The sequence below is a fragment of the Pimephales promelas genome, chromosome 22 (genome assembly GCF_988280905.1).
Source record: "Pimephales promelas chromosome 22, fPimPro1.hap1.1, whole genome shotgun sequence".
Taxonomy (NCBI): Eukaryota; Metazoa; Chordata; class Actinopteri; order Cypriniformes; family Leuciscidae; genus Pimephales; species Pimephales promelas.
In genome coordinates, this window is record NC_142790.1 from 12439646 (window position 1) to 12452948 (window position 13303).

The 13303-nt window shown below is 38.1% G+C and overlaps 1 protein-coding gene across 9 annotated transcripts in view; it reads left to right on the plus strand.

The window, feature by feature from the left end:
• The window catches only part of kmt2ca (lysine (K)-specific methyltransferase 2Ca), a 207954-nt gene that overhangs the window by 179561 nt on the left and 15090 nt on the right, over positions 1-13303 (plus strand). For 6 of the 9 annotated variants that reach the window (XM_039666619.2, XM_039666624.2, XM_039666627.2 and 3 more), the window contains 12 exons: positions 35-146; positions 301-361; positions 446-509; positions 649-881; positions 5062-6684; positions 6957-7157; positions 7473-7637; positions 7750-7879; positions 8443-8590; positions 9971-10140; positions 11596-11723; positions 11827-12046. In XM_039666619.2, the coding sequence (XP_039522553.2) occupies positions 35-146; positions 301-361; positions 446-509; positions 649-881; positions 5062-6684; positions 6957-7157; positions 7473-7637; positions 7750-7879; positions 8443-8590; positions 9971-10140; positions 11596-11723; positions 11827-12046 (3255 nt within the window). The remainder of the gene's footprint in view (positions 1-34; positions 147-300; positions 362-445; positions 510-648; positions 882-5061; positions 6685-6956; positions 7158-7472; positions 7638-7749; positions 7880-8442; positions 8591-9970; positions 10141-11595; positions 11724-11826; positions 12047-13303) is intronic. The other 3 variants (XM_039666622.2, XM_039666620.2, XM_039666621.2) reach the window with 3 other exon arrangements.

The window sequence follows — 13303 nt, forward strand, 5'->3', positions numbered from 1 at the left end:
AATCATTTATCTAGTGATTTATGTTACTTTGTAGACTTTGATGCAATTACTGATCCAATCATGAAGGCAAAGATGGTAGCTCTAAAGGGGATCAACAAAGTGATGGTACAGAACAGTATGGGGATGACACCCATAGTTATGAACAGGTAAACACTTTACTATGCGAATTGCCTCCTCTAAATAATTACCGCTGTATTACAAAAAGATTTTTATTAACTTCATTGATTTTCAGTGGTTTATTTTTAATGGTCAGTGATACATTTCCTTGTGTTAAACTCTCCATGCTTTCCTTTGTGGCAGAGTGCAACAGATTCCAGGATCACATGCCCCAGATACAGCTGGTTTTTCACAACATTTTTTGGTATGTCCACAGGTTTTAGTCGTATTTCCTCTTTTTACCACCATTAAACCTGTTCTAATTACATATACAATGATTTCCTTATAGGATGGAAAGTTGCCACCACAGATTGCGAGACCCAATCCCCCTAACTTTGGACCAGGGTTTGTCAGTAAGTTGTTTCTCTCTCTCTTGTCAATATTTACCAAGAAGCTAACTAGTGAGTGCTATTGTATCATTGTAATCACTGTAAAAGGAAATCAATTTAGGCTGGACATCCCATAAATCCTAAATGTATTTTTATTCTTCAGATGATTCTCAGAGAAAACAATATGAGGAGTGGCTTCAGGAAACTCAACAGCTTCTTCAAATGCAGCAGAAGTTTTTAGAGGACCAGATTGGGGCCCATAGAAAATCTAAAAAGGCTCTTTCTGCAAAGCAGCGCACTGCAAAAAAAGCTGGACGGGAGTTCCCAGAGGAGGATGCAGAACAGCTGAAACATGTGACTGAACAGCAAAGTGTGGTTCAAAAGCAACTAGAACAGGTAATATAGTTATTTAAAGGAGGATAACTATAAAATCATCCACCCAAATAGTTTAAGCCATTTTAAGTCATGTTTTAAGGTGGTAAATCTTAATTGTTTCTTTTTTTTTTTTTGTCCTTTTGCCAATTGCTTACTTTGTCATTTTGCCAAATTCTACTTTTTATCCATTTGTCAATTGAGTTAAAATTGACATTGGTCAGTTCACACGTGATTCACACATGGCAGTTCACCCACATACCACTCAAAGTGGATAAAAGACAAACTGTTATTGTACAAACCATGCCTTTATTAAATTAGAAAGTTTTTTTATTATAGATTTTCATTAAAGCTGAGGCACAGATGAAAATTTCAGAAAAGATGAGGCACAGTGTTGTAGATGTTCTCTAGTGTAGTTTTGCTTTTTATCCACACGTCACCTACAGTAAGATGAGTGAAAAAGTGTCCTATGACTTTTTCCTCCTTTAATTGTGGGGCAACTGCTAATGAGTTTCACCTCGACAGTAAAGTACAATCAAATATTGTTAAACAAACAACAATTATGTAAATTAGACGGAGTTTGTCAGGTAATCAATCTAAAGGATTACCTAAGGCTGTATTGTCTGCAAACGTCTAGTAAAACAGATTTTATTAACAAAAAGATAAATGAGTAACTAACACAACTGCTAAATGAATACCATGAACAATAAAAGAAAAAAGTGCATAAGATGTATAAAATGTGATTCAATTGAATGTTACTATGGCAGAGTGACATTATCCTTTTGAAATATAAACAGTTGTTTCTCTGAAACTAATAAGCTTAATAGCCTTATTATGCATCAAACAAATACATGAAAGATTATTTGCTATTAACTGGCATCAGCTATATAGCATGTAATGTCATTTAGAAAGCCATTTACTGATAATGTACAACAGTTCCAATTAGGGCATCCAAAATAAAAGTTTGTGTTTACATAATATATGTGGGTGCACTGTGTATAATTCTTCTAGAAATATTTTCATGTATATACTGTATATAGATTTATTTATAATTTATATTATATATAAATATAAATATTTTATATATAAATAATATTTTTTTTAAATATACATGCATGTGTGTGTATTTATATATATACAAAATAATTATACACAGTGCACCCACATATATTATGTGAACACAAACTTTTATTTTGGATGCGCTTAATCGTGATTAATCGTTTGACAGCCCTAGTTCCAATGGAAAGAGGTTTGGTTAGTAATATTTATATTCCATGCAGTCCGGTGGTGGTGACTTCTTCCAGAGTAACTATGCAGTCGGGGAAAAAGCCGGAATCCATTTTAACAACCTAGAATAATGGAATGTGGATCTCCTGGAGCAGTAATAGGGTTCTAAAATCTGGAACACACAGCCCTTAACCATCTGCTACAAAAGTACCGGGCAGTGAAGGTTTGTCAATCTGCTTTGGTCTCTCTGGCATGGAGACTCGAGGCATGCTGTGTTTGTTATTGTCTCGCTGGATGAAGATTCTGGATGTTGTGTGCCTCAGAATATGGCCGTGTCTCCTGTTGTCTCACAAGCTGTAAACTTAAAGGATCTTGTATGGAATCTGTTGCCGTCTCTTCCTTCACAGGCCAGAGACAGAACTTGGTTTTATCTCTTAAGGTCTCTCTTGTCAGACTGTAGAATCAACATTTGTATCTGCTATTGCCTCCCACCACTCAGGCAGGAGATTCAGAGTGTCTCGCTTGATGGCCCGTGAATCAGAACAAGGATTGTCTGTTTAAAGGGTACATTTATCCCTTTCTGATGAGGTGGAGATTGCAATTTGGCCCTTCTCCATTCCAGTCCTATGATTGGGTGCTGGCATCAGAGGTGTCACACACCGTGTAGCCCACCCTTCTTTCCCCTTGTGGAACTCATTTGCCTAATCTAAAGCACATAGTAAAACAGTATCTTTAAAGTTTTACCAGTACATTAGTCACCAGTACAAGTTTGAAATGTCATTCATGCATTCATTTGTATGTTAACAGCCGAATTTGTGTATGATGTTGCACTACAAATAGTTGTTGATTCTGTTTCTCTGAATAATTATGAAATTGATTTGTTGTGGTTTAAAAAGAGAACTGAAGTCGCCATTGCATGTTGTCTGAAAGGCGTCGGCAGCACGAGCAAATTTCATATCGTACCGTTTTTGATAGCAGGGTATCACGATACCTTTCCAGTACCAGTATATCGTGCAACACTAGCCTATACTAACAATGAAGTGAGGTCTACCTTTTTTTTTTTTTTATCTTTTTTTTTTTTTTTTTTTGATAAACATGCCACAATATAACATCGCGACTAATCGGTTATAAAAAAAAAATAGATCTGTGAGCATCAGTGGATTTGAAGGTGTGAGAATAAACACAAAACACGTGATCGTTGTCATGCGGTGGATTCGGCCAATCGTGGAACAGTTGTGTCGTCATCAGAGCTCGTGCAGCCGATCTGGAGAAGCTGCGCAGAAATGAGCCGGCTGCCTTCGAATCATCTTGCGGTACTTTGACGGCATAAGTCACAGTCACGTGCCGCCGGCGCTGTCTCGAGTCGGAAAAGCCTAATTACTTTATTCATGAATGAATTTGCCATTTGAACTAATCATTTGAATGAATGACTCAACGACTCACTGCTGGCAGTTTTAGTTTTGTATTTAAGTATCTTTTCATTTTCAACCTCAAAACATTATGCAATTGTAATGCATTCATGTCCCCTTTGAACTGTATTACAGTCTTTGCAAAAACATCTAAACACCACTTCTTTCCCCATCTCTACATTGCAAATACATAATCTGTTGATCCTGATTTTATTTGATTGGAAACTGCCTTATAGTATCTTATTATTTTAATTGAATTTATTGATAACATAAAAATTTTACATAAAAGATTTTCATATTTAAGCATTTTAACGTTTTTAAAGGTAAAAATGCACATAAATGTTAAAATCAATTAAAAAAAATCAATTAATAATCAATTATTATTTTATTTATTTATTTATTTATTTTCAAATGTATTTATTTTCAAAAAATAAAATTTATTTATTTTCATTCATTTTTATTTAATTGTAGGCTTATATCTGATCACTATACATTTAATTCAAAAATAATTGTCTGTAATAGGGAGTAATTATTGGGATAAATTACCGCAGTGTTCTGGATATTACACTTTTAAAAATCATCTTAAGTGAATCTCTAAAACATAAAACAAAGGATAAACAGTTGAACTAAAGCAGTTATATAAAAAAATGAGAATCTGAGTTTAACCCTAAAACCGTATTCTGGACAAATGTGGGCAAAACTGTTTTGATTTATTTAAAAAAAAAAATACTTCCCTTGATCTGAGTGGTACAAGACTTGGCTACTTTTCCTTCTTTTTTTTCTTTTTTTCTTTTTTTTGACTCAATTCTACAATGTTAAGTGGGTGAAAAAAAAACATCCTTAATCTTGTATTTGGGTCAAAAATGGGCACCCACAGAAATGAATGGGGAAAACAGTAATTTAGAGCATTCTAAAATAAGCCAAAATAAGACACCAGGTGACAGCAAAGTCAAAATCTTTAAGTTTTAGCTATAAGAACTTATTGGAATGATATTTTAAAGTAGTTAATAAACAAATAAAACATAAAAATAAGCACAATTTACACAGAAAATATGGTACTTTTTGAAGTAAATAAATAAAAAAATGCCCCCAAAATAAAAAAAAAACACAATAAATGGATAGACAAAACTTTATCGAAGACAGTGATATAACATTTATAATAAATTAGGATCACACCTGAGTTCTCTGTGCCCACATTTGTCCACATTTATAGGATTAAGGGCTATAAAGTGAATATGGTTTGAGGGCTACAAAAAGCCTGTGGAAATAACATCAATATTCTGAAAACAATCTCAGATTCCATCCCCTATGGCTCATGAACCCCGTCTTAAAGAACCTCGTTCTAGAAACCTATGAGACCTGTTTAAAATGGTTTGCCCTCTAATTATTTCTTTGACTATGGTAACCTTTCCGCACGTCAGTGCATCTAGGGCCTCAGCGGTACTCCGTTCCTAATTTATTCTCTGACATTATCACTAACCTACTGTAATACAGTAAACTTTTTATTTATTTATATAAACAGGCTTAAATCTTGTGTTCACATATCCTTCCCTCTATTATTTCTTTAGATACGGAAGCAACAGAAAGAACATGCTGAGCTCATCGAGGAATACCGTGTCAAGCAGCAACAACAGCAACAGCGCCTCCAACCTGCTGTGATGGGTCCAATAAAGGCCATGCCAGGAATGCAAGGACAACCCCCTCCAGTGATGCCTGGTGGACCCCCTATGAGCCAGCCTATGTTGGGTCCTATGCTGCCCATGCAACAACCCCACTTTGGTAAGCCTACTCGCATGTCCAACGTGCCACGTTGGCATCCTGGTACTACTGGACCAATGCCTGGACCCAGGATGCCGCCTCACCTGCCCCCTCAGATGCCACTACCTAACCCCTCCCAGCCTCTCCAGACACAGCCACCTTCCCCCATGGTTCCAGGAGGTAAACCTGGGCAGCCTGGCACTGTAGCTGGAGGTAATGGTGGAGGAGCCAGTAATAGTAGTAGTGCCCCTCACGTGAAGTTTGATGATAATAATCCATTCAGCGAAGGCTTCCAGGAGCGGGAGCGTCGAGAGCGCCTTCGAGAGCAGCAGGAGAAACAGCGGGTGCAGTTAATGCAGGAAGTGGAGAGACAAAGGGCATTGCAGAGACTAGAGCTGGAGCAGCAGGGCTTGGGGCTTGGCCCCAACAACAGCGGGGATGGTCTTACCCAGATGCCCTTCTATAATTCAGACCTGTCACAGGAATTCATGCAGACACCCAGGAATAAACAACAACCACAGCAAATTGGCCCAGTGTTCCCTCAGCAAGGAAACACGCCGTTAGACTTTGTAAATCCAGGCTTTTTGCAAGGTGGCGAGCGCAGGCCAATGCCCGGGAATGGTTCCTTTGGCCCAGATATAAGTTCTAATTTTCAGCCTAAGAACCCCATGATGCATGGTTTCACCCCAGGTCAGCCACGTCTACCTGGGTTTGGAGGGCTTGGAATGCCTCCCCACGGTGGAGGTGAAACTTCCTCATTTGGCGTGGAATCCACAACTTCTTTACCTCCTAATTTCCCTGGGGCAGGACAGTCCCTTATCCAGCTCTATTCCAACATTATCCCTGAGGAGAAGGGCAAAAAGAAAAGGAGTCGAAAAAAGAAACGGGATGATGATGCAGATTCAGTCAAAACTCCTTCTACACCTCACTCTGACATCACTGCCCCACTTACACCATGTGTATCAGACACCTCATCCACACCAACACGCAGTGTTGCCATCATGGGAGACCAAGACGCTTTAGACCAAGACCCACTTTCTGGAGGTACTCCACTAGGGCGACAGTCCAGCGTGGGTTCGGAGGCAGAGCGAGGCCTTCTCTGTGATATCAAGCTGGAAAAGTTAGAAGCTAGTGTGTGTCAGAGGGGTGAAGGAGAAGCAATGTTTGGCCATAGTGCAGGAGGAACCGGAATAGTAAAGACAGAAGAGGCCAATGAGATCATCTCCCCCAGCCCAGCATCCAAGAGTCCAGTTCAGAGCACTAAAGGGGACACTGGGAATGAGTTGCTCAAACACCTTCTGAAGAACAAGAGCACCCCTCCTCCTTCCTCAACTCCTCTCATACATCAGATGTCCAATGACAGTATTCAATCAGAGGAAGAGGGCCTGAATGACAGCAAAGGCTCTTTAAGACTGGACAGCACAGATTCTTTGGTAAGATCTCTATGGCTACCTCCTTACAGAGTGTAGATGGATAAAATGGCATGAAATAATGGGATGTTTAAATATATTAAAGATCTAAAGAATAATCTGTCCAGCTTTGAATTTAGAAGAAGAGCTATTTTTTAATATAATGTCAGATGTTAAAAAAAGTTGCATTTGCAAAATACAGAATTGTCAAATTGTTGAAGGTAGATGTTTGCTTATTAGCTAGTCCTCTTCTCTCTTTTGTTCATTGAGCTAAAAGAGTTGTTTATTGTCTATAGAGTGGCATCAACAGCCAGACAGGGAATCCAGATCTAGAGCCTTTAGTGCCAGAGCAAAGCAAGAGAAAACAACGCAACAAGCGGACACCAAAGAATGGGGCTGAGAAACCACCATCACGCTGGAAAAAGAGGAAGAAGGATGACGAAGAGAGACAAGCAGTGTACACAAACACAGACACGCTAATGACTCAGCTCAAGCAGGTAAACTCCCACTACTACATACCCAACTATTGTTATATACAGTACATCATTATGATAATTAGCGTTATGTACTGCACTTTTGTTGACCTGTAATCTATAGTGAAGGGTACAGACTGACTATTATTATAGTCACCCCTAGAAGTTATTTAATTGAAGCTTATCTACAGTGCTGGCATCACTTGTGGTATTTTCTGTAGAACCCATTTAAAGTGAGTTTTATGACTGAAATCAGCAAGTAAGTTGGTTGTGGACATCATGTGCATGTATTGTACTGTTTCACTCAACTCATGTTTCCTTTACTCTCATCCTTTACAGCAGCTTTCTATGCTGCCCCTGATGGAGCCTTTGATCAGGGTCAACTTTGCACATTTCCCCCTGTATGGCAGTGGGCAGTTGAACGGTGAGAACAGGCTCTCTGGATCATTTGGAAATGCATCATTGGATGGAGTATCTGATTACTACTCGCAACTTATCTATAAGGTTTGTCTTTAACGTCTTCTGCTTCCTTTGCTTTACTTTAGTTATCTATGTAAAAAATAATAATAATAATAATAAAGATTATCTTCTTTGTTTTGTTTGTTTGTGCTTGTAGCAGAACAATCTTAGCAATCCTCCAACACCTCCTGCCTCACTGCCCCCCACACCGCCACCTGTTGCCAGGCAGAAGCTGTTGAACGGCTTTGCCACTGCAGAGGAACTGGCCAAGAAGGCAGAAATTATGGGTAAGCATGATGAGTATAAATCATTTAGATAAAAGAGTTCAGTAAGTTAAAGGTACAGCATTCAGAGATAAGATTTATATTTAGTTGGGCTGCTCCCTAATAGTCAACAAAAAGAGTCGACCAAACTGGTAACACTTTATTTGAAGGGGTGTGCATAAGACTGTCATAAACATGACGTCACACCTGTCATGAACATGAAGGACTCTTTATGAATGTTTATGACTGTTGTCATTAAGTGTCATTTGGTAAATTATGACACTTTTAATGCAAAGTTGACATTGTGTAAAATGTCTTTGTTATGACAACTTGACATTAACCAAGAAATCATAACTAGTCCAACGTGTTCCACTTTACTTGAGGTAAGGGGAAATATTAATGACACTGTTGTTAAAGCATTTGACAGTGTAATAACCCTTAATGGCGTATTTATAACTAGTACAATGTGTTCCACTTTACTTGAGGACAAGTAAAATATTCATGTCACAGTTATAATGGTGTAAAGACATAACCATAGAAAAGTATTCTTTGGTTAATATAATTTGTTTGTGATTGAATCTCTTTAGTTTCTAAAAGTTTGGGTCAGAAGCAGCTCAAAGCTCCATTCAAAGCTGAAGATGACCTGCTAGGACACACCATCACTCAGGGCCCAAAGACTGTTGATGTTCCTGCTTCGCTTCCCACTCCACCCCACAACAACCAGGAAGAACTGCGGTAGGTTTTCATGGCTTTTACACATTTCTTTTTTTTTTTTTTTGTCTCATGTAGCCAATCTTTTTTAAATTAAGAATTAACAAAAATCCTAGACCCTTACCATAGTTTTTTCTGCCCTATTCGGACAAGGAGGAATTATGTGTTCAATAACCAGAACAGAAAATAAATATTTGTGCCAAAGATATCGTAAGCCCGACTCAATCGATCCAATGGCGGCATTCGATCAGTGGGTGAAGGCCTCTGCGTGTTACTGTCTTTCCGCATGGCAAAGTAATTTGATTAAAGTAAATTCATGTTCTCATGTATCAACTCATTATTTCATCAAACTCCATAAATGAAAAGGTTTTAATGATATATTTGCATCATTAAATTGTGAGTGAATGTTTGACTATTCTTTTTAACTCTTTACTAAAAATAATGTCAAAGTCAGTTAGAATAAAATCAAATGTTTACAATTTATTATGCCATGTAAATGTATCATGCCAATTTCATAATCAGTTCAAAGATAATAGATAGAAAACAAGCGATAGATACAATAGATAATACAAGATAGATAATAGATACAAAAAAGCTTACAGTTTTGCTTACGCTTCACATCACGGGCTAGTCTGAGTAACAGAATCGCCCTGAGCCTCTTGGTCCTTTTCATTATATAGACAGACCAAGGCACTAAGGCAGAAACCTCTTTTTAAATGTAAACATGAGTTCACAGTGGGAATTTACATTAATCACCGCCCCAGACTTACTGGGGGAAGAAGTTGATTTGCATGGTAACATTTGCTAACAATGGGAATTTGAATTGAGTTTACACCTTATGGGAGCAGGAGACCATTTTCCTGAAGGACCCACCCTCCTTTGTGTGCAAGTTATCTCTAAACTCTTAAAAAAAATATTACCTTTTGTTTTACTCTTTGGGAATGAGACCTTTGAGCCAGTTGCATTGAGACATTTCGAATGATACCAAACGTGTAATACTGTATGATAATTATTCACATATAAATTCTTAGGTAAATTCAGGTAGTGATGGGTGAAGGGAATGATGTGTAAATTGGGAGGTGATCAACTCCAGTGTGATAGTGTCCCTAATGGGGATGGTAATATTTCCTTTGTTTTCTCTGAGAATAGCCCTCTCTTCCAGTTTTTCCAGCCTTACAGTATCTAGTTTAACAATTTTTTTTTTTTTTAATAGATTTAGAACTAGTTCTTCAAAAGCTTTCATTGTAAATTTATTGACTTTTCAGACTGTTCTTGACACATTTTTGTGTGCAATATGCAACAGATCCATAGGCCAACTGTCTGACTCTGAGACTTCCCATTGTTGACCATAAAGTCTAGGTATTATGTCAGTGTTTATATAATGGTTCTTTGTGTGTTTAATAGGGGTCAGGAGCATTGTGTGGACAGGGACACTCCAGACAGTTTTGTCCCATCATCTTCTCCTGAGAGTGTGGTTGGCATGGAGATCAGCCGTTATCCAGATCTGTCTAGAGTTAAAGAGGAGCCACCATCCCCTGCTGTCTCTCCAGTCATTCCTATACTGGATGGTAACGGTAATAAAATAAAATAAAAACCAATGAAAGAGACAAATAAAACTAGTAAGCCACCAGCTGAGAAAACATTTTAAGACAACATGGGCACACAGTTGACGCGAAAGCTGCTATAGAGATGTGGCTGGCTGAGTGAAGACACTTATAGAATAGGGAGGCATCCATTCCACCACAGAAGGTAGACATAACTAATACTGCATCCTAATTTGGGTTGAATTATAAAGCAATATTGGATGTATGCTTCACTGAAAAGGAAATCCTACAATGCATTACACATCTCATTGGATAAGCAATACAACACTCATATGCCATGCTGTTGTACTCAATATCATCACATCCAGTCCTAAGGCTGAATCATAGCCATGCTGATGTTTAGGACAACAGCACAACTGTATGTATAAAATTGCTAAATGGAATTTATTAAATACTAGGGGTTGAACAATTTTTTTTTAGTTGAAATTTATGCGATTAAATCCACTGATGACATCATTAATGAACAAATAAGCCTGTACCTCGAGCTGAGACTCTAACACAGGTTGCCTTGTACATAGCTATGGCATACAGTATGACATCGCGCTCCTACGTAACAGCCCACTTTTATCAGTTCTTTTGTCTTTGGGTCGTTATATTTCTCACTGATTTCTGCTCGTTCTAAATCAGATTCAGATAAAGTAGCACTGTAAAGATTCAATTTATATTATATGCATTAGTGAAAGAGCCATTGCGGTGTGAATTCATTCTGCCTGGCAGCATCTCTCTACTAATAGGGCAGCTGTGGGTTTTAGTTTCTTTTAAATATATGCTACAACTTCAGTTTCTAAGCTATTTTATTGATAAATCACAGAGAAGTGTTGGCAAAACATGTCTGCTAATGTTTCTGTGCGTGCAATCTCCACGTGATGTGCGAGCTGGATGTATGCGTTAGTTTTGAACAGCGATTAACTTACGTGTACAATAAGCTGTTTAAAACATGCATTCACCTGATCAATTTTGAGCATCCAGATAAACAAACATATCTTGTGGAGCGGAGTAAGCATTTATTGGTGATTTTAACTGTTGGAAATAAAGCGTAAAAGTGGACTTTATTAGATTTAGATTGCGCTCTCTTTAGACCATGGTTTAATACTGGTTTGTACTATTAGTTTTTGTCCTTATTAGAGTTTTACCTTTCAAGTCAGTTCAGTTTGTAGCCATCTCGGAAACATATATTTTGTTTTCTCCAATTCCTTGTAATACCCAGCAAAATGCTGTCCCATCATTTCAACATGATGTTAAATTGTATTAAGATCAGTTTTGAGTCAAGTCTTCTGTGTACTTTACATGAGCAGCACTGTTTGTGTAGCCTGACATAAAAGGTTGCTGCCTATATAGGTACTGTAGTAGTATGCACAACGGGACAAGGTTTTGGAGCACAGCTGGATACTGTCAACTAACAAAACCTTGCTGTTTTCCCTATAGGTTCTGAAGCCAGGCAGTGGGAAGTCAAGACAGAGCCACCAAGCAATTTCTTTGCTTCGCAATTTGGACAGCACTTAAGAACTGACCTGGTGTCTGTATCTGTTACTCTGAACCCAGTGGCAACACATGTGAGTGCCTGCAGTTATATTATCCATTCTATATCAGTAAAGACTTGTTTAAAGCAAGACTGATTACATCTCTCCTTTGAACATGTGTCCGTTTGTTTCCCAGAATATACCAGGAGTGGTGTCAGCACTGGCGAACATGCTTTGTGTGTCCATACCGAGGAACTATGAGGTGATTCGCTCTCCAGGCCAAGAACACCGCAGCTCAATGGACATGTTTAGTGAACTTAGGGTCCCCCCTCAAACTGCTCTGTACCACCAACAGCCTGGTATGAGGCTCCTCAGACCACCGGGTGCCCCACTGCCACACCAAACATTCATCGAGGGTAAGTATATGTGAAACAAGACAAGCACTCATTTCACCCACATCAACAGACAAATGTAGTTGATTTCGCTTGTCAATATCTCATGACTGCATTTTGCAAGTACTTAAAGGGATAGTTCACTTTGAAATGAATTTTTTTGATATGTTTTAGCTGACCTCAAGGGCATCCGAGATGTAGGTGTCTTTGTTTCCACAGTATTATCAACTTTTATATTTTTCAGTCAAACTGTTGTTGTCTATCAGTCATATAATGGAGGTATATGAGGTCCACCCATGGGTTCACCTCAAAGAGCATGCACAGAGAAGTCTGACATGATTGAATGACTCGTAAATGTAAGTACACATTGATGGCCTAAGACAACGTGAGAAAACGAACAGTATTTATATAGTTTTTACCTCGTGTAACCACAGCCACGTCCAACTGATCTGACGGCACGGGAGCTTCAGTCTGCGCATGCGCCGGAAGTCATAGCTACGTCACTCATTGTTTACACAGAGATTTCGGAAGTTTTACCTTTCACTAAACATATGTAGATATATCGAAATAGTCTTCCATTGCGATTTCCTGTATATCTAAAATATGTTTAGTCTTAAGAGGTGAACCGAGGGTGGACCCCCTAAACCTCCGTTATATGACGGATAGACAACAACGGTTTGACCGAAAAATATCAAAATTGAAAATACTGTGGAAACAAAGACACCTACAGCTTGGATGCCCTTGAGGTAAGCTAAAACATATCAAAAATTAATTTCAAAGTGAACTATCCCTTTAATGTTTCTCTCAAATGGTTTAGTGACAGACCCCCAATTATGAGGTACTATCTGTTGAGCGTATTGTCCGTTTTCAAAATAATGTTCATATGTATTTTGAAATCAGAGCACAAAACCAACATAGATTTTCTTTTCTTTTTTTTTATGTGGTTGCTTGAAGTGCTCAATTTATTTAGTTTCAAATACATTTTCTCTTTTGTGATTTTAAATACATTTTTTTTTCTAAATTAATGACAGAAGTTAACTATAAATCCAATTCAGTGCAATTCATTTGCTTAATCCTTATTCTGTTTGGGGTCTTAGAGATTTCATGACTACATGCATCACTAACAAAACTTGCAGCATTTTCTCTTTTAGATGCTTTTTTTCCGATGTTTAGATCCAAGTTTTTCAAAAAGCTATTTAAGAATGACAAAGGTCTTTTAAACGTCTTAATAGACAGTAATGGTTAACAACTAAGTTGCGTTCCATTCGACCGTAAGTGGAC